Source organism: Salmo salar, chromosome ssa10 (assembly GCF_905237065.1).
Source record: "Salmo salar chromosome ssa10, Ssal_v3.1, whole genome shotgun sequence".
Classification (NCBI taxonomy): domain Eukaryota; kingdom Metazoa; phylum Chordata; class Actinopteri; order Salmoniformes; family Salmonidae; genus Salmo; species Salmo salar.
Genome location: NC_059451.1, coordinates 12,692,434 through 12,720,398, shown reverse-complemented (window position 1 = coordinate 12,720,398; position 27,965 = coordinate 12,692,434). Strand labels below are relative to the sequence as shown.

Below are 27,965 nucleotides of genomic sequence, written 5' to 3'. Positions count from 1 at the left end.
TATGTCAGTCAGTCTGACACACACCTACCAACAACTCACAAACACACACCCAGGTAAAGCTCTCTCCTCTGTCCCAATCACTCCGAGACATCTTCTCTACAGCCACACAGTACAGCCACTGAGATAAGGTAAGACAAACATACAACTTTAAAGATGTAAGAAAGACATAGCTAATATACAGTAGGACATAGCTATTATACAGTACATCAAGTTGAAACTGAGGTATGTCTTCAGTAATCAATGTAACCTGGCAATTACTTAATGTACAACTAACTGCTTTTTATGGACTCCACATCGACATTTGGAAATCATTAACAAGTGTGTAGTCCTTGAATGTTCTTTTGTTGCCGTGCTTGGAGATATAAGTTGTACGCGTTAGTAGGATTCCCCTGAAATATTGACCACGTATATTTGAAAAGGTTATACAATGATTAGATATAATATCAGTAACAGCTACAGTATGTTGTCTTTGTGAAGTTGAGTCATCTTAAGGGGTAGGCAATAGACCCTTAACTCATTTATTCAATTATGGCCAGTCTGGTCTGTTGTTTTCATGAAATGCTCAACTAAGGTCAGCAGACAGGAACCTGGGTTGTGATGGTTCAATGATCTATGGATCTCTTAGAGTTAAGTCTGGTATACACTCCAATTAAATAAGTAAAGAGTTTGACAGCTTTGAGTGTGTTTTCCCAGGAAACATCCTTGAATGGTCACGACCTCATTGATATAGGGAGTCAAACAGGACTCGAAATAGGTCAGATTGGCTGATTAGCCACTGAGTCTAAAGTCAGCAAGAACATCCTTTCACCAATAGGATGAAGAGCTTCAGACATTACCTCCAGTGTTTTGCCACCACTACTGACTGACTTGAAACGCACCTATTTGAACATGGTGTATATCTGGGAATATCCTTATTGTCCGAGTCACAATAGACAAACCAATATGGCTTTCTTCTGGCAGATACACTGTAAGGGTGTTGACCCAGCTCTGTACCTGATGTTCCATTTGGACCAGTTCCTATGCAATCATCCCCATTGACCTGGATTGACTTAATTAAAAGGCCTTTTTAAATGCACCTTAAGAGCATGACATCTGTTTGTAGTGGACCGTGAAATATAGGCCTAATCCTTCTTACAAGGTTCTATCATCCAGCCTGCTCCATCAAATCACATGTCTACCCATTTGTATAATGTTGAGTTGGGCTATTGCTGGTGTGATGAATTTGTTGTGAACCTAATGTTGGTTTCGTGGAAGAATTGCATAATTCCCATAGGGCTGACAGAGTGTTACTGGAATAGCTGCACATCTATGATCTAAATGAAAGTAGTGATTATGACCACCTAGCTAGATTAAACACTCAGGGGTAGAAAATGCAATTTCTCTTAAGGTTTTTGTGGGTTTTGTGTTTAACCCTTTATCCTCTTGACACTCATTGGTAACCCCCCCCATGTCTGATCGTGGCATAGCCATTAAATCATAGTGGCTTATTCACTCGATCAGTGGATTAGACGTTAGCATCTGGGCCTAAGGCCAGAGGAAGAACTGCTCAGCTATAGGCTCGCTAGCTGGTTAGCTTCCAAGCACTCTACGCAGATTGGCTCCTACGAGTGGAGTTAGCCAGGGCCTGACTTAATAATTTTGAAGGTTACAGAATAAATCTTGAGTGTGCTTCATTCCTTTTTGTTTGGTATATCTGTTCCTGGTTGTGGTAGCGGCAGGCTAGACAGTGGTGGGCTACTGAATAGTGAAAGGCTACGCCAGTCTTCGCTACTTTGCATAGAAGGTCACTATTGTCACACAACCGTGCACAGATTTCGACTACCCTATAAGCAGTCTTTGTACAAAGAGAGACAACAATCCATGCTTTGGTTTTGTTTACCTGCCTGGTGCCACCAAATACTAACTGAAGCATTTTTGTCCAAAAGTTAGTATGCTTTAATTTCATGCCCAAATTATCCCAAAGTGTCGAAAACAGATTGCGTGGCTCAATTAAATTAGTTGAAGATTATTTGTGTAGCAAATGCATTGGTAAATGTACATCATTTTACATTACAAAAGGGTTTTTGACTGTATCTTTCATTGTAATTCCTCTCTCCCTCTCCAGTGTTATGGAAGGACCCAGGCCTGTTGTTCTGAGCGGCCCCTCGGGGGCAGGGAAGAGCACTCTTATGAAGATGCTGCTGAGGGATTACGATGGAGTCTTTGGCTTCAGCGTGTCACGTACGTTTGTGCTTCACCCGCCATTTGACTCCTATCCCAATATCCTGTCTGGGAGGAAGTGGGACAGCAGTAGGCCCTATCTGTCCTTACTGTCTCAGCCTTCTCTACCTCTAGGCCACGTTTGTCATAGGACTTTGGTCTGGGTTAGTGTATCCAATTTGTATCCAAGCATAGGCTGTTTGTCATTGGACTTGGGGTGGGATATTTCTGTATACCATCCATGTCCAGTTTAGTTATGGTTGTGCTGATCTGTGTGACACAGGGATGTCCTCTATCTCCATTCCTCTTCTTGCTGGCTGCAAGGAAGACCACTGAAATCAAAAGAACCGGCATACAGTTAGGGTTGTCTGGCATGTCTTTGAATGCACATACGGTTAAGGTTATTGATGGCATTCTGTATGACTGGATGTTGATGATGGATGTTGATCATTTATGCTCATTGAACGTGTCCTTACAGATACAACAAGGAGCCCACGTCCAGGAGAGGTAGATGGCAAAGGTACAGTAACATTCTCTCACTCATAAACACAGATCATGTCAGTAAACCCATCTCAGTCATGTTAGTAATCCCAGATGGATATCAGTGATACTCTCCAGGCTTTTAATCAAGCTGGTTTTGTAACTTCTGGTTTTCACTTCGGATTTTGTAACTTAAATACTGGCTTCAGCAATTAACTGATTACTCTCCTCTCCGGTCTTTTTGAAGATTACCACTTCTCAAACAGGGAGGCTATGCAGGAGGATATTGACGATGGGACATACATTGAGAATGCAGAGTTTTCAGGGAACCTGTATGGAACAAGGTAGAGTACATTTTGATAACTTTCTGTTGACGTCAAAATGTCTTACAGTTAGAGTTGCAAAATTCCGGTGACTTCTCAGGTTTTCCAGAAATCCCAGATGAAAGATTCCTGGAATCAGGAGGGAATAGGCAGGAAATCCAGGAATATTTATGTGTTTATTTTTTACCTGAGAATGTGGGGAATGGTACTGCAGTTTTGGAAGAGTATGCTAGTTCATTGGGTTTTAAATAAACAAGTACAGTAATTGTTCCACTAGTGACTAGAACCCACAAGTGATTATACTGTCATGGCATTGAATAGATAACTTTAAAGGAGAAGTTCACTTTTTAACCAAATTGGTTTTGAGAAATGTACCCCCAACCCGCGATACACTTCCTCCTGTTTGTTTTGCAGTGCCTGGGCGTGGATAAAATATGAACAAAAGCTAAAGAAACTAAAAACAAATACGCCCTATTAGAAACGGCAATGCTCTCGTGTGTTTTACCCATGAAATTGTGTCATTACAAACTTTATCCGCAACATTATATTACATTTTGTGCAACTCAAGACATACTTTTCCGAATGGGCATGCACGGGCTACACAGAGAAGTATCATAGATGGATAAGGGAAACCGCTCGAGTCACACAAAATGGAAAATAACGTTAAGGATAAAGTTTGGAATGACACCAATTTCATTTGTACAAAATCTAAAGACCTGCATCACTATACTGAGAGTGTTGCCGTTTTTTAAAAAGGATGTATTCGGGTGTTTTGGGAGCTTGTTTTACTCACACCCTGGCACTGCAGAACGAGCATGAAGAACTGTATCGCTGGTTGGGGTAAGTTTCTCAAAACCAAGTGAAATTGCAAAAAAACTGTCTGGACTCTTTTATAACATGCCATTTACATCCAAAATACAGATTTGCTTAAAAGAAAAGTGAACTTCTCCTTTAAGAGCTGGTCCATTGTGATCCCTGGGACAGAATTAGCTTTATCCTCCATTGTACATATCAAGATAGCACAGGAGCCACCGTAGAGCTCATGATCTGCAGTGTCCCATTTAATCTGTCCCTCCCCTGCTGAGGATAAGTCTTGACGCTATCGGAGAACAACTGGACCCTGCCTTTGGTGTTAGGATTAATGTCACTATCCTCTAGCCTAGTCATACTGGAGCATGTGAGGAATAGTCACTGGTGTGGTGTCACTCTAACGCTGTCCATATTTATTGTTTAAAAGCCCCCATGTTGTAAGCCTACTGTGCATATCCAGGTGGAAAGATGCATATGTTCTTGTTTCTGCTGTTCAATGGAATTGTGAAACAATGAATGAACGTAACTTATATTTTCTGTTTTCTACATAGCAAGTCTTCTGTAGACGAAGTGCGGGCCAATGGTCTCATCTGCATTCTGGATGTGGACATCCAGGGAGTGAGGAACATCAAGCAGACTGACCTGGATCCTATCTATGTCTCTATCCAGCCCCCCTCTATGGAGATCCTGGTAATGCCCAATTCAGAGTTCAGAGCCGCAATAGTCAGCATGGCCCATTATGAAACATTTAAGAACCTAATTTGATATACTCCTATTGAGGTGTAGACATATGTCACAATGGAATGCAGACTATCCTGGCTGCGCAACTGTGAACTCTGCAGCAAGTCCACAATCATACAACGCAAAGGGTACTACTGTGTATTTTGGAATTCCTCAATGTTCTGTGCTTGGACCGCTATTGGATAAAAATAGAGACTCAGAGCTACAAAATGGTATATCATACACTGCAGATGAGGAAGAATGGGAACGTTATTCTGCTTTGAAATTTGATAAACTTGTAACCCCACTTTTGAGAAAATGCCCCTTGAATGTTTTGGTACACCTACTGGAGAGCTCTTCTTTGTCTACACCTATTCAGCATCGTTCACACCCTCTTAAGCCTTAGCCCCACCCATCTCTTTAAGGTAAATAACCAAAGATTTCAAGACTAAAAGTGGTGAAAGTAGTAGCCTACAATAAGGTAAAACTCCAGGTAAAAATACACTTTATCTAGTCCTTGGTCTATATCCTAATCTGACTTTCAAAGTGTCCAGATAAAAATATAATATAAATATTTTTTTATTATTAGATGACGCTTACCCGACACACTTGACTAAATTGATGGATCATGTGAATGAAATGCTATAACCATCACCCAGCCACATCTAGCTTAAGTGGATGGGTCACTATTGTCTAGACATGTACACATATTCATTAAATATAATAGATGGCCGTAATCTCATCCAGACACGCCTGGCTAATTTGATGGGTCATGTAATCATTCTTTTGCGAAGTGAAGTCTTTTGTTTAGACATGTAGCTTGCTAGCTAGCTAAACGATGAACCATATTCCCAACCCACAGCTACAGTACAAACAATTGGCATCGCTAGCTACCACCCATGAAATGAGTATGAATCTGCAGGTAGCTAAAGCTAACCAACTAGGTTCAATGTTAGCTAGCTAGCTAACATTAGGCTATAACTAGCAATGCAAATATATTTCTGAGATACGAATAATATTACTACACATATCATACACGAGCCAGCAAGCTAACATTCACTAGTACTCTTTAACTTGCAATGAAAACGACTTTCTGACCAAATTAGAAACATATAATATCTGAAAATGTAGCTAGACTCTTACCCGTATATATGGATGAATGCTTCACAGAAGCGTGTATTTTCCATTTGGTTTGTAGCTAGCTATAGCTTGTTTGGCCCGTTATTGTGTCAAGTCACTCCGGTCAACCGTGTGCAGAAAGTAACACCAGTCCATCACAACCTTTTCCCACTGATCTTTGTCGATAGCGTCTGCTAAATTCGGGGCACCAATGTTGTCTTTCAAAAAAGCTGTGGTAGCCAGGATGATCTACTACACATACTGAGCAGCTCATGTTATAGACAGAAGTGGGCTACATGGCAAACCAATCTGAACTCCTCTCTCAGCATGTCCAACCCATCGATTATCTGAACCAATCATGGCAAGTGGGAAGGTTCCTGCCTTTTTCAGTGGCTAAACCAACTAGGCTTGTAATTGAACATGTTTACTAGTATTTACAGATGGCATACAAGTTTGTTATTAAAGCACATGAAAGTTCACATGTTCAAGAAGCCATTCTGCCCAAAAATGCCTTTTGCCTCTTCTGCAAAGTAGTGATGTGCGACATCTTGAAACGGGTCACATGTGCTAGCCCTTGGAAATGTCATCCTTGAGCTAGTGACATGAGTCTCTTGAAATGTATGAATGTACTCTTGAAATGTAGATATTGTAATAGCTTTAGGGACAATTGATGTGTACAGGAAAAGCGTCTGAGGGACAGAAATACGGAGACAGAGGAGAGTCTGCAGAAGCGTCTGGAGGCAGCACGGGTTGACATGGAGCTCAGTAGGTCCCCCTTACTGTCCCATGTAGACATAGTTGTACTGAAAGTCTTTGGAAAATATGGATGGAACCAATAATAATCCATGCAATGCCTTATTTTATCACTTTCCTATTTTAGGCAACGAGCCTGGAGTGTTTGACATGCTTATTGTCAATGATGACTTAGAGGAGGCTTATGAGAAGTTGCAAAGTGTTCTTATTGAGGTGAGTCTGAAGAGAGGATGATTGTCTGCATGTAGAATAGGGACAAAGTAGAATTCTCAAAATTTGATTCAGTCGGTAGGGGTCTCCATACATTTTCTCACATGTTTGTCTCTACAGGAAATTACTAAAGTTCAGTCAACCAAGAAAGAAAGATGCAATTCGTAAGAATCATATTGTTATTATGCATATCATAGCCACACGTGTCCTGTAACAAAATCTTTAGTTGTATTCAATCCCTCTCTCCCTTTGCATCAGTATTATGTCAGGACCCAGGCCTGTTGTCATAAGTGGCCCCTCAGGGGCAGGGAAGAGCACTCTGCTGAAGAAGCTGCTGAAGGACTACAAGGGAGTTTTCGGCTTCAGCGTATCACGTACGTATTGTGTCACCCAACAAGTAGTTTCCAGTGGTAGCGCAGCAGGATCTGGTGGCAGAAACTCTGGTGGCAGAAACCAAACTATTGGGAGTGCAGCTAGACAACTGCTTATCATGGTCGTCTCAAATAACTAATCTATGTAAAAAAAAATATTAAAACAGCATGCATAATCAGAAGGATAGCTAAATATTTACCAGGAAAAAATCGTCAGCAAATAACACAAGCATTAATTGAGAGTCAGGTGAACTACTGTTCTGTGGTCTGGGGAAATGCATCAGCAAGTGAAGTTAGGAGGCTGCAGATTGCACAGAACAAAGCAGCAAGGATTGTTTTAAGGTGGAGATATGGTTCTTCTGTTGCAGTCATGCGCAATGTTCTTGGGTGGTTATCAATCGACAAGATAATTGAAAAAAACATGATTATTTTATTTCATAATATACATAATTTAAAACGGCTAAGTTCTATTCACAATGGTATTCAGTTGATAAGAGACAGACATTCCGTAAACACTAGGAATAGATTGTCCACCATCTATATGTTATCCAGACAGAAAAGAGAAATAGGCAAAAGAACATTTCAATTTAGAGCAATAAAGAAATTGAATAAATTAACTGAGCAAACCAGAAACCTTTCAATATATAAATGTAAACATTATTTTAAAACAATTTAAATATAATACATAGAAATGTTGTGGGACTATAGTAGATGAAGAATCAATATTTTTTAGATTGAGTATTTATTGGGTCATTATGTTAGTATATTATGTATGTTTGTAATAGTGTGTTATATGTGAAAGTGTGTTCGTATTATAAATTGTATTTTAATGTTTAAAGACTCTTGGAAGATTAGTCCAAATGGGGACTAAAAGAGATCCAAATTAAATCAAAAATCAATCCCCACTGTCTCAGCCTATCTAACAACAGGCCGTTTGTCATAGTACTTGGAGTGTGATATTTCTGTAGACCACTCATATTCAAACAATTTTATAACAGTTTAGTTATGGCTGTTCTGATTGGTGTGAGACAGGGATATCCACTGTCACCATTTCACTTCTTGGTGGCTATCGACTGGATCATGAGGAAGAACACTGAGCACAAAAGAAACGGCATACAGTTAGGGTTGTCTGGCATATCTTTGAATGCTCATCATTGGTTGAGGTTATTGATATCATTCTGTATCATTTATGACATGTATGCTCACAGAATAAGATGGGTGTTACATTTATGCTCACTGAATGTGTCCTTACAGATACAACAAGGGACCCACGTCCAGGAGAGGTAGATGGCAAAGGTACAGTTGTCACGGTTGTCATATGAACGAGACCAAGGCGCAGCGTGTGTATCGTTCCACATTTTTATTTAACTGTGAAACTATGCAAGACATACAATAAACTAATAAACAAAAACAACAAACCGTGACGAAGAGGTGCAACACTTAAATATGATCCCCAATTAGAGACAACGATGACCAGCTGCCTCTAATTGGAGATCATCCCCCCCCAAAAAAACAACATAGAAAAACAGAAACTAGAACATAACAACATAGAAAATTTTAACTAGACAAAACCCAGTCACGCCCTGACCTACTCTACCATAGAAAATAAAAGCTTCTAAGGTCAGGACGTGACAACAGTATCAATCTCTTACTCATAAACACAGATCGTGTCAGTAAACCCAGAAGGATATCAGTGGTGCTCTCCAGGCCAAGAATGAAGCTGGTCTTCTACTGTATCTTTAGTAAGAATTTCCTACTGTATGAACGCCAGGCCTCAAACTTAATGTGTTGCAGTGCCGTGAGTGTTGAGTGTGGTGGCAGTTACAGTGCCTTCAGAAAGTATTCACACCCCTTGACTTTTTCCACATTTTGTTATGTTACAAAGTGGGATTAAAATGGATTTAAGTGTAATTTTCTGACAACAATCTACACAAAATACTCTGTAATGTCAAAATGGAAGAAAAATTTGAACATTTGTGTAAACAATAATAATAATAATAAAAATAATGTATATATTGATAAGTACTCAACAGTACAGTCAATAGATGGTTCAATCACCTTTGGCAGTGATTACAGCTGTGAGTCTTTCTGGGTAAGTCTCTAAGAGCTTTGCACACCTGGATTGGTCAATATTTGCACATTATTCTTTAAAAAGTATTCAAGCTCTGTCAAGTTCGTTGTTGATCATTGTTAGACAGCCATTTAAGTCTTGCCATAGATTTAAGTGAAAACTGTAACTAGGCCACCCAAAAACATTCAACGTTGTCTTGGTAAGACACCACAGTGTATATTTGTCCTTGTGTTTTAGATTATAGTCTGAAAGGTGAATTTGACTCGCAGTGTCTGTTGGAAAGCGGACTGAACCAGGTTTTCCTCTCGGATTTTGCCTGAGTTTAGCTCTATTCTGTTTCTTCTTATCCTTAAAAACTCCCTATTCCTTGCTGATGACAAGCATAACCATAACATGATGGAGCCACCACCATGCTTGAACATTTGATATAAGAGTGGTACTCAGTGATGTGCTGTGTTGGAAAGTTCCTTCTTTGCCACATTTTTTGCAGTTTTACTTTTATGTCTTATTGCAAACAGAAAGCATGTTTTGGAATATTTATTCTGTACAGGCTTCCTTCTTTTCACTATGTGATTTAGGTTAGTATTTTGGAGTAACTGCAACGTTGTTGATCCATCCACAGCCGTTAAACTCTGACCTCATGCTGAAATCCTTGAGCTGTTTCCTTCCTCTCCGGCAACTGAGTTAGGAAGCACGCCTGTATCTTTGTATTGACTGGGTGTATTGATACATCATCCAAAGTGTAAATAATAAGTTCACCATGCTCAAAGGGGTATTCATTGTCTGTTTTTCTATCTGCAAATAGGTGCCCTTCTTTGTGAGGCATTGGAAAATCTCCCTGGTCTTTCTGGTTGAATCTGTGTTTGAAATTCACTGCTCGACTGAGGGACCTTAAAGATAAGTGTATGTGTTGGGATACAGAGATGAGGTAGTCATAAAAAAAAACGTATTATGTGACTTGTTGAGCAAATTTGCCATAACAAAAGAGTTGAATACCTATTGACTCAAGACATTTCAGATTTTCATTTTTCATTAATTTGTTAAAATTTCTAAGAAATATAATTTCACTTTGACGTTATGGGGTATTGTGTGTAGGCCAGTGATACAACATATCAATGTAATCCATTTTCAATTCAGGCTGTTTCACAACAAAAAAGCCAAGGGGTTGAATACTTTCTGAAGGCTCTGTATCTGCACACAATTGTTATATTTCTGCATAGACTATTAATGTTCAGACAGCTCGCTGAAGAGCCAAAAGTGATGTTTTCCATCATACATAAGTATAACTAAAGACAGAAAACAATATTAAAGTGAATGTACGTAGTACAGTAGAATGACACTCAGCAAAAAAAGAAACGTCCTCTCACTGTCAACTGCGTTTATTTTCATCAAACTTAACATGTGTAAATATTTGTATGAACATAACAAGATTCAACAACTGAGACATCAACTGAACAAGTTCCACAGACATGTGACTAACATAAATGGAATAATGTGTACCTGAAACAAGGGGGGGTCAAAATCAAAAGTAACTGTCACTATCTGATGTGGCCACTAGCTGCATTAAGTACTGCAGTGCATCTCCTCATCATGGACTGCACCAGATTTGCTGGTTCTTGCTGTGAGATGTTACCCCACTCTTCCACCAAGGCACCTGCAAGTTCCCGGACATTTTTGGGGGGAATGGCCCTAGCTCTCATCCTCCGATCTAACAGGTCCCAGACGTGCTCAATGGGATTCAGATCCGGGCTCTTCGCTGGCCATGGCAGAACACTGACATTCCTGTCTTGCAGGAAATCACACACAGAACGAGCAATATGGCTGGTGGCATTGTCATGCTGGAGGGTCATGTCAGGATGAGCCTGCAGGAAGGGTACCATATGAGGGAGGAGGAAGTCTTCCCTGTAACGCACAGCGTTGAGATTGCCTGCAATGACAACAAGCTCAGTCCGATGATGCTGTGACACACCGCCCCAGACCATGACGGACCCTCCACCTCCAAATCGATCCCGCTCCAGAGTACAGGCCTCGGTGTACCTTACAGCAGGCCTACAAGCCCTCAGTCCAGCTTCTCTCAGCCTATTGTGGACAGTCTGAGCACTGATGTAGGGATTGTGCGTTCCTGGTGTAACTCAGGCAGCTGTTGTTTCCATCCTGTACCTGTCCCGCTGATGTGATGTTTGGATGTACCGATCCTGTGCAGGTGTTGTTACACGTGGTCTGCCACTGCGAGGACAATCAGCTGTCCGTCCTGTCTCCCTGTAGCGCTGTCTTAGGAGTCTCACAGTACGGACATTACAATTTATTGCTCTGGCCACATCTGCAGTCCTCATGCCTCCGTGCAGCATGCCTAAGGCGTTCACACAGATGAGCAGGGACCCTGGGCATCTTTCTTTTGGTGTTGTTCAGAGTCAGTAGAAATGAAAACTTAGGACACTAAAGAGGCCTAAGTTTTCATAACTGTGACCTTAATTGCCTATCGTCTGTAAGCTGTTAGTGTCTTAACGACCGTTCCACAGGTGCATGTTCATTAATTGTTTATGGTTCATTGAACAAGCATGGGAAACAGTGTTTTAAACCCTTTACAATGAACATCTGTGAAGTTATTTAGATTTTAATGAATTATCTTTGAAAGACAGGGTCCTAAAAAAGGGACTTTTCTTTTTTTGCTGAGTTTATATCAGAGATATATTACTAGACTCTTATGGCTTTGAGTCATTTTTTATACTTTTATATTCATAGGACATTTATAAGACATTTAGCCTAATTGTAAACAATTATCATATCAAATTGCTCATAATCTGTAAAACATATACAGTACCAGTCAAAAGTTTGGACACACCTACTCATTCAAGGGTTTTCTTTATTTTTACTATTTTATACATTGTAGACATCAAAACTATGAATTAACACATATGGTGACCAAAAATGTGTTAAATAAATCAAAATATATTTTAGATTCTTCAAAGTAGCCACCCTTTGCCTTGATGACAGCCTTGCACACTCTTGGAATTCTCTCAACCAGCTTCATGAGGAATGCTTTTCCAACAGACTTGAAGGAGTTCCCACATATGCTGAGCACTTATTTGGCTGCTTTTCCTTCACACTGCGGTCCAACTCATCCCAAAACCATTTCAATTGGGTTGTGGTCGGGTGTTTGTGGAGGCCAGGTCATCTGAGTCAGAAGAATGGCGCCAAAGGAGATGGCTGCCGTTTTACGCTCCCGTAACCAATTGTGCTATTTTGCATTTTTTTTGCATTATTTGTAACTTATTTTGTATGTAATGTTTCTGCACCGTGTCTTATGACCGAAAAGATCTTCAAGATATCAGGACATTACTCACCCCATACTGGAGGAATAGTTTTTATTCAATGAGTCAGATGGGAAGGATTTACTTCAGACGCCTGACAAGGCCCTCATCCCCATCATTCGCAGGAGAAAGAAACAGAGGTATCGAGGACGAAGGTCCGGGTGCCTTGTAAGGATCCGTCTCCGAGAGGGTAATCTACCTTTTACCATCGGTCCTATTAGCCAATATACAATCAATCGATAATAAAATAGACGATCTACGATCATGTATATCCTACCAAAGGGACATTGAAAACTGTTAAACGTATGTTTCGTCGTGGCTGAGCTGTATACGGCCATAAGCAAAGAGGAAAATGCTCATCCAGAGGCGGCACTACTAGTGGCCGGGGACTTTAATGCAGGGAAATTCAAATCTGTTTGACCTAATTTCTACCAGCGTGTTAAATGTGCAACCAGAGGGAAAACAACTCTAGACCACCTTTACTCCACACACAGAGATGTGTACAAAGCTCTCCCTCACCATCCATTTGGCAAATCTGACCATAATTCTATCCTCCTGATTCCTGCTTACAAGCAAAAACTAAAGCAGAAAGCACCAGTGACTCGCTCAATAGAAAGTGGTCAGATGAAGCAGATGCTAAGCTACAGGACTGTATTGCTAGCACAGACTGGAATATGTTCCGGGATTCTTCCGATGGCATTAAGGAGTACACCACATCAGTCACTGGCTTCATCAATAAGTGCTTCGATGACGTCATCCCCACAGTGACCGTATGAACATACCCCAACCAGAAGCCATGGATTACAGGCAACATCCGCACTGAGTTAAAGGGTAGAGATGCCGCTTTTAAGGAGAGGGACTCTAACCCGGAAGCTTATAAGAAATCCCGCTATGCCTTCCGATGAACCATCCAACAGGCAAAGTGTCAATACAGGACAAAGAATGAATCGTACTACACAGGCTCCGACGCTCGTTGGATGTGGCAGGGCTTGCAAACTATTACAGACTACAAAGGGAAGCAAAGCCGCGAGCTGCCCAGTGACAAGAGCCTACCAGACAAGCTAAATCACTTCTATGCTCGTTTCGAGGCAAGTAACACTGAAGCATGCATAAGAGCATCAGCTGTTCCGGACGACTGTGTGATCACGCTCTCTGTAGCAATGTGAGTAAGACCTTTAAACAGGTCAACATTCACAAGGCCGCAGGGCCAGATGGATTACCAGGACGTGTACTCTGAGCATGCGCTGACAAACTGGAAAGTGTCTTCACTGACATATTCAACCTGTCCCTGACGGAGTCTGTAATACCAACATGTTTCAAACAGACCACCATAGTCCCTGTTCCCAAGAACACTAAGGTAACCTGCCTAAATGACTACCGAACCGTAGCACTCACATCTGTAGCCTTGAAGTGCTTATAAAGGCTGGTCATGGCTCACATCAACACCATTATCTCAGAAACCCTAGACCCACTCCAATTTGCATACCGCCACAACAGATCCACAGATGATGCAATCTCTATTGCACTCAACACTGCCCTTTCCCACCTGGACAAAATAAACACCTTTGTGAGAATGCTATTCATTGACTACAACTCAGCGTTCAACACCATAGCGCCCTCAAAGCTCATCACTAAGCTAAGGTCCCTGTGACTAAACACCTCCCTCTGCCACTGGATCGTGGACTTCCTGATGGGCTGCCCCCAGGTGGTAAGGGTAGGTAACAACACATCCACCATGCTGATCCTCAACACGGGGGCCCCTCAGGGGTGCGTGCTCAGTCCCCTCCTGTACTCCCTGTTCCCTCATGACTGCATGGCCAGGCACGACTCCAACACCATCATCAAGTTTGCTTATGACAACTCTGGTAGGCCTGATCAACAACAACGATGAGACAGCCTATAGTGAGGAGGTCAGTGACCTGGCCGTGTGGTTACAGGACAGCAACCTCTCCCTCAACGTACGTGATCAAGACAAAGGAGATGATTGTGGACTACAAGAAAAGGAGGACAGAGCACTCCCCCTTTCTCATCAACGGGGCTGCAGTGGAGCAGGTTGAGAGCTTCAAGTTCGTTGGTGTCCACATCACCAACAAACTATCATGGTCCAAACACACTAAGACAGAAGAGGGCACGACAAAGTCTATTCCCCTCAGGAGACTGAAAAGATTTGCAATGGGTCCTCAAATCCTCAAAAGGTTTTACAGCTGCACCATCGAGAGCTTCCTGACTGGTTGCATCAATGCCTGGTATGGCAACTGCTTAGCCTCTGACCACAAGGCACTACAGAGAGTAGTGCGTACAGCCCAGTACATAACTGGGGCCAAGCTTCCTACCATCCAGGACCTCTACATTTACATTTACGTCATTTAGCAGACACTCTTATCCAGAGCGACTATACCAGGCAGTGTCAGAGGAAGACCCAAAATATTGTCAAAGACTCCAGCCACCCTAGTCATGGACTGTTCTCTCTGCTACCGCACGGCAAACGGTACCGGAGCGCCAAGTCTAGGTCCAAAGAGCTTTTTAACAGCTTCTTACCCCAAGCCATAAGACCCCTGAACAGCTAATCAAAGGGCTACCCAGACCCTTCTTTTACACTGCTGCTACTCTGTTTGTTATCTATGCATAGTCACTTTAACTCTACCTACATGTACGTATTACCTCAATTACCTCGACTAACCAGTGCCCCTCTGTACCGGTACCCCCGTATAAAGCCTCGCTATTGTTATTTTACTGCTGCTGTTTAATTCTTTTTTACTGATATTTGTTTCACTTTTTCTTAACTGTTTTCTTTAACTTCTTAAAGCATTGTTGGTTAAGGGCTTGTATGTAGGCATTTCACTGTAAGGTCTACACCTGTTGTATTCGGCGCATTTGACAAAACATTTGAATTGATTTGATTATCACTCTCCTTCTTGGTCAAATAGCCCTTACACAGCCTGGAGGTGTGTTGGGTTATTGTCCTTTATGAAAAACAAATCTAATCACATCAAATCAAATTTTATTGGTCACATACACATGGTTAGCAGATGTTTTTGCGAGTGTAGCGAAATGCTTGTGTTTCTATTTCCGACAGTGCAGCAATATCTAACAATTCCACAACAAATACCTAATACACACAAATCTAAATAAAGGAATAAGAATATATAAATATGTGGATGAGCAATGTCAGAGCACATAGGCTAAGATGCAATAGATAGTATAGAATACAGTATATACATATGAGATGAGTAATGCAAGATATGTAAACATTATTAAAGTGGCATTACCTAAGTGTCTTGTGTTCCATTTTTTTGAAGTGGCCAATGATTTCAAGTCTGTATGTAGGCAGCAACCTCTCTGTCTGATAGCCTTGAGATAGAAGCTGTTTTTCAGTCTCTTAGTCCCAGGTTTGATGCACCTGTACTGACCTCGCCTTCTGGATAGTAGCGTGGTGCAGGCAGTGGCTTGGGTGGTTGTTGTCCTTGATTATATTTTTGGCCTTCCTGTGACATTGGGTGTGTAGGTGTCCAGGAGGGCAGGTAGTGTGCCCTAGTGATGCGTTTTGCAGACCACAACATCCTCTGGAGAGGCCTGCGGTTGTGGGTGGTACAGTTGCCGTACCAGGCGGTGATACCGCCAGACAGGATGGTCTCAATTGTGCATCTGTAAAAGTTTGAGGGTTTTAGGTGACAAGCCAGATTTTTTTCAGCCTCCTGAGGTTGAAGAGACGCTGTTGCCCATTCTTCACCACACTGTCTGTGTGGGTGGACCATTTCAGTTTGTTAGTGATGTGTACGCAGAGGAACTTAACTTTCCACCTTCTCCTCTGCTGTCCTGTCGATGTGGATATGGGGGGTGCTCCCTCTGCCGTTTCCTGAAGTCTACGATCATCTCCTTTGTTTTGTTGATGTTGAGTGAGAGGTTGTTTTCCTGAGACGTGCTTGGCCACGCAGTCATGGGTGAACAGGGAGTACAGGAGGGGGCTGAGCACGCAGCCTTGTAGGCCCCCAGTGTTGAGGATCAGCTAAGTGGAGATGTTGTTTCCTCCCTTCATCACCTGGGGATGGCCCGTCAGGAAGTCCAGGACCCAATTGCACAGGGTGGGGTTGAGACCCAGGGCCTCAAGCTTAATGATGAGCTTGGAGGGTTTTATGGGGTTGAATGCTGAGCTATAGTAATTGAACAGCATTCTTACATAGGTATTCCTCTTGTCCAGATGGGATAGGGCAGTGTGCAGTGTGATGGCGATTGTATCATCTGTGAACCAATTAGGGCGTAAAACAAATTGAAGTGGGTCTAGGGGGACCGGTAAGGTGGAGGTGATCTGATCCTTGACTAGTCTCTCAAAGCACTTCATGATTACAGAAGTGAGTGCTGCGTGGCGATAGTCATTTACTTCAGTTACCTTTGCATTCTTGGGTACAGGAACAATGGTGGCCATCTTGAAGCATGTGGGGACAGCAGACTGGGATAAGGAGAGACTGAATATGTCCGTAAACACACCAGCCAGCTGGTCTGCGCATGCTCTGAGGAGGCAGCTAGGGATGCCGTCTGGGCCTGCAGCCTTGCGAGGGTTAACACGTTTAAATGTCTTACTTATGTCGGCCACAGAGAAAGAGAGCCCACAGTTCTCGGTAGCTGGCCTTGTCGGTGATGCTGTGTTATCCTCAAAGCGGGAAAAGAACGTGTTTAGCTTGTCTGGCAGCAAGACGTTGGTGTCTGCGTGTGGGGCCACCGGTTAGTCAAGGTAATTGAGGTAATATGTACATGTAGGTAGAGTTATAGTGACTATGCATAGATAACAAACAGAGTAGCAGCAGCGTAAAAGAGGGGTCTGGGTAGCCCTTTGATCATGTAGGCCTGATTCACGCAGTCTCCTCTGAACAGTTGAGATGTGTCTGTCACTTGAACTCTGAAGCATTTATTTGGTCTGCAATTTCTGAGGCTGGTAACTCTAATGAACTTATCCTCTGCAGCAGAGGAAACTCTGAGTCTTCCTTTCCTGTGGCGGTCCTCATGAGAGCCAGTTTCACCGTAGCGCTTGATGGTTTTTTTCGACTGCACTTGAAGAAATTTTCAAAGTTCTTGACATTTTCAGCATTGACTGTCTTTTCTCTTTGCTTATTTGAGCTGTAATATGGACTTGGCTTTTACCAAATAGGGCTATCTTCTGTATACCACCTCTAATTATCGCACAAATGTCACCATTACGATTTTTGTTTTGTGCGGGTGCCCTGTGCCACACCCGTACAAGATGCCGCCCTGGGCAGCTGCCCATGTCGTCTATACCTAAATCTGTCACTGCAGGTGACTATCTCATGAAGTTGGTTGCAAGAATGCCAGGAGTGTGCAAAGCTGTCATCAAGGCAAAGGGTGGCTATCTTTTGAACACTTTTTTTCTTACTATATGATTCCGTGTTATTTCATAGTTTTGATGTCTTCACTATTATTCTATAATGTATAAAATAATAAAAATAAAGAAAAACCCTTGAATGAGTAGGTGTGTCCAAACTTTTGACTGGTACTGTGTATATATATATAAAAAATCTTAAACCTACTACTTCCAGGTTTTTCAGTACCGGCCGTGATCGGGAGTCCCATAGGGCGGCGCACAATTGGCCCAGCGCCGTCCGGGTTAGGGGAGTGTCACGACTTCCACCGAAGTAGGCTCCTCTCCTTGTTCGTTCGGCGGTCGGTGTCACCGGCTTTCTAGCCATCGCTGCTCCATTTTTCATTTATCCATTTGTTTTGTCTTGTTCCCTGCACACCTGGTTTTCATTCCCCAATCACACTACATGTATTTATTCCTCTGTTCCCCCTCATGTCCTTGTATGAAATTGTTTTGTGTTACGTGTCAATTTTGACACGCTAGACTGGTGTTCGTTTATTTCGTGTTTTGTCACGAGGTATGTTTATTTGTTTGAACATAATTATTGTGACTTTGCGCGTTTTGCACTTTTGCCAATTGGCTGGAGGTTTCTACGCAGTGGCGTCCGTCTGTTGGTTTCTCCTGCCTCAATAAAGTGTGCGCCTGTTCACAACTCTCTGCTCTCCTGCACCTGACTCTGCTCCCAGTACGCACACCATTGACAGGGAGGGTTTGTCCGGGGTAGGCCGTCATGGTAAAATAAGAATTTGTTCTTAACTGACTTGCCAAGTTAAATAAAGGTTAAATAAAAATAAAAAAAATGGACTTCTACTCTTTCAATACCCTTTTGCCCTTTATGTGCCTACACACCACCTCTTCTCCCACCCTACTCCATACCCACTGACACTGAAGCTCCAATGCTTCTTACTCCCAAGCAAACTGCACCAATGGCTCTCCCAAGTATCCCCCTGTAAGATACAGGGATATACATCTTTGTTTATGCCTTTTTTGTTTTCTCCATAGGCCTGTTCGGTCTGCCTATGCTTCTGGGGGCTACGTTACTGCCCGTAGCAGACGTCCTATCCTCTGTTTCATCCGCAGGTGTAGCTATCCTCCTAATTTAGGCTTCTATCGAACCACACCTAAATGTGATTCATAAAAACATTACTAAGAGAGAGTGATGGGGGTTACTTTCATATTTCAAGTACAGAGTGACCAAACACCAAGGGCTTAATAGTCCTGGAAAGAACTCAATTTATTATTCAAAGGAATACAAATGCCAGTTTGCACTTTGGAGTAAAAAGCATTTGAAATTAGCCCCCTGTAATTCCTCAGTAGTGGATCCCCTCTCCAGACCCAAAGAGAGAAGTCTTCACACCTATAAATTGTCTGTTATTTACCCCTCATTAGCATCACAACAATTTGTTGAAATTGATAGGCTTCATAGTACAGCCGTTTGTTTAATGTAGCTCCAGTTCAATAATATTAACTTATAGTATGGATCATAGCTGCTAGTAAGGTCTGGTCCTGTTGTAAAGGCAAATATCCTTGAGACTATTCTATTTCTTTGATCAATATACCTTTTGTTTTCCTACGAAAAATTACACAGAAACTGCACCACCATGACAGTGAGCTTTGTTGGATTCAGTCTGTGATAGTTTACTACCCCCTATACATTCATTGTCTATTTTTCATTAATCATTTAAATAATCTATCCATCTACCTTTTACCTGGACACATTGTAATGTGCTGGGATTCATTCTGAGTCTGAACCAACCTGTAATGTTGTAATGCTAATGAGTATGTGTTGACGTCAGTGGCTCTAGGTTCAATATGAGTGTTGTTGTCCCTGTAAATGTGATCGTGACAAGGTTGTCCTGTGTTACCTACAGAGTTCTCCCCACTGTATTAGATCCACTGTGATGTTGTGGAGGAATAAGATAATCGCAATGGTAGGGACACATTAATGTGTAGTGATGTGAATGCTGATTTCCGTCTACCCATACTTGTCCTTGCATTCATTCTATAAAACATTTTCTAGCGCCTGAATACTAATCAATATAAATGTATTGTACCCTGTGAACTTACCCATTGTTGTTTTGAGAGAACTCCATCCAGCCTGACTGATGACTAACCTCGTCTTCTTCTTCTTCTCTCCTGTCCGTTTCAAGATTACCACTTCACAAACAGGGAGGCTATGCAGGAGGATATTGACAAAGGGGAATTCATTGAGACTGATGAGTTTTCGGGCAACTTGTACGGAACAAGGTAGAGTATATTTTCGTAACTTTCTGTTGGCACCGAAATGTCTTACAGTATGAATCAGTAATAGTTGTGGAAAGATATATAATTTCTAGTTTGTTTTGTGGAATCGTGGATGCAATGAATAAACATAGCTATTTTATTTGTTTTCTCCACAGTAAGAGTGCTGTACAGGACGTGAGGGCCAAGGGCCTCATTTGTATCTTGGATGTGGATATCGCAGGAGTGAGGCACATCAAGGAGACTAACCTGGACCCAATCTACATCTCTATCCAGCCCCCCTCTATTGAGGTCCTGGTAAGTGTCCACAACCATACATTCCACAGGGTTCTTCCACTGCAGGGGTCTGCAACAGGTGACAAATTTGGCCCCTAAGTGATTTTTATCTGGCCCCCCAAAGTTAAGTAAAAAAATAAGTATTCCCATGTATAAATTGATAAATATATGATTATGAAATGATAATACATTTGAGCTTATTTGTGGTCCGTTTGTAGTGTACAAATTATTATAATTGTGTTCTGGCCCACTGACCATTCGCTCAGAAAAGAATCAGCCTGCGGCTGAATCTAGTTGCCTACCTCTCTGCTACTGTATAAACTGTCATTGTTTTGGGGACCATTGATATGGACAGGAAGAACGTCTGAGGGGTAGAGCGACGGAGACAGAGGAGAAAATACAGAGCCGCCTGGAAGAAGCCCGGACTGACATGGAGGAGTGTAGGTCCCACATACTATCCCGTGTTAACTGGTTTTAAGACTACACATGCTTGAGGGATAGGAATTGAACTAAGGATAGTCCATTACATGCCTTTGACAATGATTTGACTAGTGTTTTCATAATTGTTTCTTCACTCTCCTATTTTAGGCAACGAGCCTGGATTGTTTGACATTGTTATTGTCAACAATGACTTGGATGAGGCCTATGAGAAGTTGCAAAGTGTTCTGAAGGAGGTGAGTCTGAAAAGAGGAGGATTGTCTCATGGGTAGATGGAGGAGTTGTTGATGACTAGATGTCCATGTTGGACAAGAATCATATATGTACTGAGGTTCTGTAAATATACTTTATATTCTCATATCTGTCTCAACAGGAAATGTCGGATGTGATTCTGATGAAGGCCTTTCAAGGCCAAACCTGCTATTTAATTTCATTTTAATAGCGTTTATTGGTAATTACACAATTGGTACAGGGACTTTGTAATTACAAATGCACTCGCTGAAGGTAATTCCACACAAATCCACTCGCTGAAGGTAATTCCACATGTGTTGTGACTCATAATCCATTTTATGTTATTATTTTAATACACATGTCCTTGATCCAGTATGCAACTAATATGTTTTCTAATTATACTTTTGGAAGTCACCTGTGTATTACCATGTCAAGAACTCCAACCCAAATGGGTAAATGAGGAGACAATAGGCATAACCCTTTTAGTTTGTTTGTACTACGTAACAACATTTAACAACCAACATTGTAATTGCAATGTTGTTATAAAGGATATACATGCATTTACAATGTATTTACCCAAGAGCAAGCAACTTAATATGTAGTTAGCGTTTTTGAAAAAGGTAAGACATGCTTTGATTTTGTTTACCTGGCCACTATCTCCTAATGATAACTTTTTAGCGTTCATGGCGTAAAACCAATTCAAAATAATCATAAAGGAACTTTTTAGATACACAATCAATTGAAGACACGGATTTGTACATTGTTTACAATGTTTGTTTTTGACTATGTAATGTAGCTACAGGTTTAGGTACTCTTCTACAGCGTTGTATTAAATGAGATTGATTTTGAATATGAATCTTTATTAAATCCATTAAAGGCCCAGTGCAGTCAAACTTCTGTTTTTTTCCTGTGTTTTGTATCATTTTGCACAGCGAATGAAAAATGTGATCAGTGTTATGTCCTGATAGCTGCTGGTTGAAAATACAATCAATACAGGATCTTTGATTCAGCAGGTTTTGCATGGATGGAATTTTTGGCTTGCCACATGAGATCACAAGGCAAAATACTTTAATAGATCTATAATAAAGAGACTTTGTAACTATATAGTAATTAAAATGGTTACTTCACTCTACCTTAAGTTGCTTGCTCTTGGGTAAGCACATTGTAAATACATGTGCAACCTTTGTAACAACATTCTTCTAACCATAACATTTGATCAGTGGGGATCCGTGAGAAAAAGCCTTCAGAAAAGGTCTAAGGATGTGTAAAATGATGTATTATTTTTTTATTTACATTTTTAATTTAATATTTTTTCTATCATTTAAATTATATTCTGATTTCACCTCTTCAGTTTGTGTTGGAAAGGGAAGGGTTAAACACTGAAGAGAAAAAAAGGTCCAATCAGGATTTTTCTTTGGTGGTCTCTGGGGAGACAAATCTAGCTAGCTAAATCAGCCATTGACGAGGCCCTCAGCCACTTGACCTCATATTAACTCATTAATTACATTTTTATTTAACTAGGAAAGTCAGGTAAGAACAAATTCTTATTTACAATGACAGCCTACCCTGGCCAAACCCTAACCCGGATGACGCTGGGCCAATTGTGTGCCGCCCTATGGGACTCCCAATCACAGCCGGTTGTGATCCATCCTGGAATCGAACCAGAGTCTGTAGTGACGCAACTAGCACTGAGTTGCAGTGCCTTAGACCGCTGCGACACTCGGGAGCCCCTATATATGAATGACAAAGCAATCATCACGTGACACCATTAATTCCTATGTGAAGACTCAATAGCGCATTGAAACCAATTGAAGCAGTTTGAGCTTCTCCAGGAAGTGAAGTTGCAGGCTAGCTCAGTGCTGCACCCTCTCATTGAGTAACTTAAGTTGAAGGCCTACTGTTTTCAAATGATCATCATTTGGTGAGTGGCACTGTTTTTATCAGCTCACTTGCTGTTAGCTATCTCTCTGAAAATAATGCCTGCAAAACATTGTTGCATTTAAACTTTAGATCACCAGTTACTTTGTGTGCTGAACGTGATAAAACATGTCTGCAATGGGAAGTAATAGTTGTGCATTTCGAAGGAATGGGTTGCTTTTAATAGCATGATGTGTGTAAATGCTCTCTTTCTTTGTGCCATGTCTATGTGTTTTCCAAAAATTGCTCTCTCCTATTTGATGTGTCACTGTTGTCACCACTAGGCTATTGGTGATAGTGAGATAGTGATGGTATTAGGCTACCACAGGTTGTTTTAAGCGGTTGTTGTTACTGGTCGCATTATTCCATGCTGAGCGTGTGAGTGACAGCCCGATGCTGTCTCAGGCTTGTATGATTGATTAATGATGTCACCAAAAAGTATTGCTACTCCTACATTAGAGCTAGATGTAATGTTGTGGGCATTAAGGGCACGATCCCGATTTTAGGAATGTACAGCATTACTTTCCTAGGCACTTCTCAGTATACAAACGTACCTTTTTCAGTCGCCAAACTTGCTCTGCAGATGTGGCTGCCTTGCACGCTCTGAATACATTTCATTCAACCACTGAAAACCCTCCCACTTACTGGCCAACAGATTTTCTCGTGGAGTTTTCATTCAGTGGGCGTTTCAGTACATTTATCTTAAGTCATCTGTTTAAATACGGTATACCTTTTCATTTGAATTTTGTTGACAGACTCAATAGAACAAATATATAGAGAGCAGGTTCAGAATATAGGGATCAATGGGAAAAAAACGCCATCTATGCATATTCATCTCTGTTTCGGGACCAACTGGTAGATTTAAAAATACTCGGATATTGTAGATTATTTAGGCAATTTTTTTAATGAAAGTAGGTAGGCTATGAATAAAATACTGACTGTGTCTCCAGATAGTGGCAAATATTTAACATGATACACATTTTAAAATAAAACGGAGAAAAGCCTGGGCATATAATCAAAACATTCTAAAGCGTAGTCATCAACCCGCCAGGTTCAGCCCTACAGAAGCCTATACATAGCTTGGGTCTCCAAATGTAATTCATGTCAATTATGAGGGCACTCAATTATAATTCTGAATAACGGGGCTGCAGTACATGCCATGTTGATATGATTTTCAGTTTACTTCCATATGGCTGGTTTCACATTCATCTCCAGGCATCATAGTGAAAAATCATCAAAAAAATTGCTATGTGTATTTACAATCCCCTTCTCCAAACGGATGACTAATTTACCTAACTTTTATCAATAGCTCTTATCAATGTATAAATTACAGTGCATGGAGAAGGCTGTTATTTGTATCTTGGAACCAGCAGGTTCGCTCGACCTTATTCCTGGTTTCCACGCGTGTAAAGCTGGTGGAATTATGAGTGAATTAAGTCAAGGTCAGAATATGGCATATCTGTAGACACACCACTGCCACGCCTTCATTTATTTGCAACCTGGTCTCAGAGCATTTCCTATTATTCTGTATGTAAATCTGAGACAGTCCATTTAGTATGACATGTTACGTTATGTTTCGTATGGTATGTATTCATTTGTGGATGTCCATCAATCCATTTCATATGATATGTTACAAATTACTTGCTAACGTTAGCTAGGCTAGGGGTTAGGGTTAAGGTTAGGGCTAAGTTTAGGAGTTAGGTTAAAGGGTTAGGGTCAGGTAAAGGGTTAGCTAAAGGTTTAAGGTAAGGGTTAGCTAAGATGCTAAGTAGTTGCAAAGTAGCTAAAAAATAGTAAGCCGTTGCTAAAGTTGTCGCTGATGAGATTCAAATTTGAAACCTTTGGGTTGCTAGATGTTCGCGTTATACGCGTTTTTGCCTTAAGTAACCATCTGTCTTACAGTATGTAACATATCATACTAAATGGATTGTCGTCTCGGATTTACATACAAAATAGCAGAGGTGGGACCAAGTCATTGTTTTACAAGTCACAAGTAAGTCTCAAGTCCCAAGTCAAGACAGGCAAGTCTGAGTCAAGTTTCAAGTCAAGACCGTCAAGTATCAAGTCAAGTCTCAAGTCCTAAACTTTGAGTTTCGAGTCCTAAACAAGTCATAATGTGCTCTTCACCAAATGTAATACCATTTCATATTTTTAACAAGAGTAATAGTCAGTATATTACATTTACGCAACTCATGAATGCTTTTAAAAATATCTATATATTTATTACTTTCCAAATAAGCGTTATATTTCCATGGAAATACATGGGTAGCCATGAGAAAGACTCACCCCCCCAATAGTGATCGACTATCGAGGATCGCTATGGGGCGCAATCGGGCGATGTAGGCTTGTACACAATCGGCCAACCTTACACACACACACAGACAGCAGTAACAGGCAGGATTTAGGCTACAAACTGCCTAGCCAGTTGTAGCTCAATCTTGGGTGCAATGATCATGTTCCCGTACTGACTGACTGTGTGGAGGCTCATTGATTTAACGTTACGTTAGCCTACATAAAACACTAGTAAAGTAATAAAATATACAGCTGTCGGCTATATTAGCCACGACTTTGTGCAGCTTCAAATGTCGAGCAAAGTTGGAAATTGTTGCGCCTCCGTCTGTCATTTTCTTCCCGAATGTTTTGCAAGTTGCAATCCGTTTTTTGTTGATACAGCGTCGTCTTTGTATCTGAAAATAATAATTTGGGGTATCATCTTTCCAAGGGCTCCGTTCCTCTGCACTGCCACGCACAACTTTTTCTCAGCTGGCACAATTTGATTGGCTGCTGTCCGATTCAAACTAATCTGTTAAACGAAGAGTTGATGCGCTGCACACTTTTTTTTTAATAGCATCATTTTTAATATTTGGGCTTGGGGAGGGTATCAAGTCAGGTCGAGTCATAAGGCTCAAGTCCAAGTCAAGTCACGAGACATTGGTGTTAAAGTCAAAGTTAAGTTGCAAGTCATCATATTTGTGACCCGAGTCTGACTCGAGTCCAAGTCATGTGACTCGAGTCCACACCTCTGCAGAATAGTATGAAATGCCTTGAGACCAGGTTGTTATTTGAGCTCCACCTCAAACCAATAGTGGGTGAATAGCAAGTATTTCTCATGCTTAAATTCAAGGCCAGAATATTCATAGAGAAGAAAAGCTGCATAAAAATGGAATAACGTTCCATTTACACGCTCCTAACTGGGGCCTAAGTGATGATGTTACTGTTATTTTTCTTGATATTTGAGTTTGATGTTTTGGAAGGCAATACACTTTTTACTGAAAACAATCTTTAGTTAATGGCAGGGTAAGCCTTGTTACAAGTGTTGTTACCAGGTCATAGTCTACTAAGATCCACAAATCAAGACCATGTTGACCCGTGAGACTACCTGGTGATTTGGTTTTACTGGCCCTTTGTAGTTTACATGTAGCAATGTTACCCGTTTGGATTGGAGTTCATAACATGGTAATACACAGGTGACTTCCAAAAGTGTAACTACAAAACATATGAGTTACATACTGGAACAAAGAAATGTGTAATAACATAAAATAGAACGAGTAATTACACAACATATGTGGATTTACCTTCAACAGGTAAATGAGTCTGTGTTCCAGTTGTGTAATAACCTATACTGATAAACTCTTACTATGTTATTACATAACACTTCATATGTAACTACAATGTTTTTTCTACAGTTATTGCTGTGTAGTTACATATTTAGAGGGGCATCTTAAATTATGCTACAGTGTTACCCAAGTTGGCAATTGTGTGCGAGAGTTGTGCCTTTTGCTTCTTAAAGCCATACAGATTTTAATAAATGTTTCACAGATTATATTTTTTGAAAATTGAGGTAAAAATCGAATGGAAAAAGCAAGTGTGCGTTCTTAAAATACTATAGCGACCTTAGCCCAACACTTACCGACCAAATCAAGCGTCTTGGTGAGGCTAACCTCTTGGTGAGGCTAAAAGTGGCATAGTTCAGCCATAATCTGAGAGGAAGTTGTGTATCTCTTTACTGAAAGATTGAGGATATTATTTTTTGCTATAATCTTGCAATTTTTCCTGTACAATTTTTACAGTTTTCAGATTATTTTATTTTTGAGAAAAGTAAAGAGGGTAATCAGTTAAGCATTTAATTCCATTTGTATGGCCTAATGCTCATCCTTTTTGGGTCGCACCGCTACTCACGTTTTTTGAGCGCCTTCTACTCCTCTCCTCAACAGGAAATAACAAAAGTTCAGGAGGTCATCAAGTCATAAGGAGCTACAGTAACAGTGTCCCAGTCTTCCTCTTGCCTGGTACTTTACAGGAGATATGAAGACTTTTACTCCAGCATGAACAACACCATCTATGTTACTGCATCAACACTGAAACACAATAAGATCCATTCCCCTGACATCAGCTGATTTAGCCACATAAAGAACTGTTCTGAGCATTGCAGAGAAACATACAATATGCATCTAAGACCAGGGGTTGGAACTGGTTCGAGTAACAGAATCAGAACGAAAGTGATCTATACTGTTCCAGAACAGAACCGTTATTTTAAAAGCAAGGAAACTATTTAAAAAAACTGAAAACCGGTTAATAACGTTATTTTACACTTCGGAAATTTTTATAATAACGGTTCTGTTCAGAATGAAACGATTGGAAAACAATTTTGTTTACACCTGCCTAGGACTCAAGAAGATTGTCTTACATTCTTAGAGTCAATAGATCATGAGAAATGGGTAAGGGAATGGAGCATTTGATAGGACCAGTTGAAGTCGGAAGTTTACATACACTTAGGTTTGAGTCATTAAAACTTGTTTTTCAACCACTCCACAAATTTCTTGTTAACAAACTATAGTTTTGGCAAGTCGGTTAGGACAACTACTTGGTGCTAGACAAGTAATTCTTCCAACAATTGTTTACCGGCAGATTATTTCACTTATAACTCAGTGTATCACAATTCCAGTGGGTCAGAAGTTTACATACACTAAGTTGACTGTGCCTTTAAACAGCGTGGAAAATTCCAGAAAATAATGGCATGGCTTTAGAAGCTTCTGATAGGCTAATTGACATCATTTAAGTCAATTGGAGGTGTACCTGTGGATGTATTTCAAGGCCTACTGTCAAACTCAGTGTCTATTTGCT

The 27,965-nt window shown here is 40.9% G+C and overlaps 1 protein-coding gene across 4 annotated transcripts; it reads left to right on the top strand.

The window, feature by feature from the left end:
• The first annotated feature begins 2 nt into the window (after window positions 1–2).
• LOC106613532 (guanylate kinase-like) lies at window positions 3–27,740 on the top strand. 4 transcript variants are annotated; one of them, XM_014215890.2, is made up of 16 exons: window positions 3–128; window positions 2,105–2,220; window positions 2,678–2,719; window positions 2,927–3,023; window positions 4,364–4,502; window positions 6,332–6,416; window positions 6,532–6,617; window positions 6,735–6,778; window positions 6,873–6,988; window positions 8,240–8,281; window positions 18,741–18,818; window positions 19,889–19,985; window positions 20,138–20,276; window positions 20,611–20,695; window positions 20,844–20,929; window positions 27,056–27,740. In XM_014215890.2, the coding sequence occupies exons 2-16, from the start codon at window positions 2,109–2,111 to the stop codon at window positions 27,089–27,091; spliced, it is 1,284 nt and encodes a 427-aa protein (XP_014071365.1). In that variant the 5' UTR covers window positions 3–128; window positions 2,105–2,108; the 3' UTR covers window positions 27,092–27,740. The 4 variants fall into 4 exon arrangements, with proteins under 4 accessions (XP_014071365.1, XP_014071364.1, XP_014071367.1 ...); XM_014215889.2 differs by lacking the exon at window positions 27,056–27,740 and adding an exon at window positions 21,067–21,821; XM_014215892.2 differs by lacking the exon at window positions 18,741–18,818 and having other exon boundaries at window positions 27,056–27,729.
• Window positions 27,741–27,965: the final 225 nt, after the last annotated feature.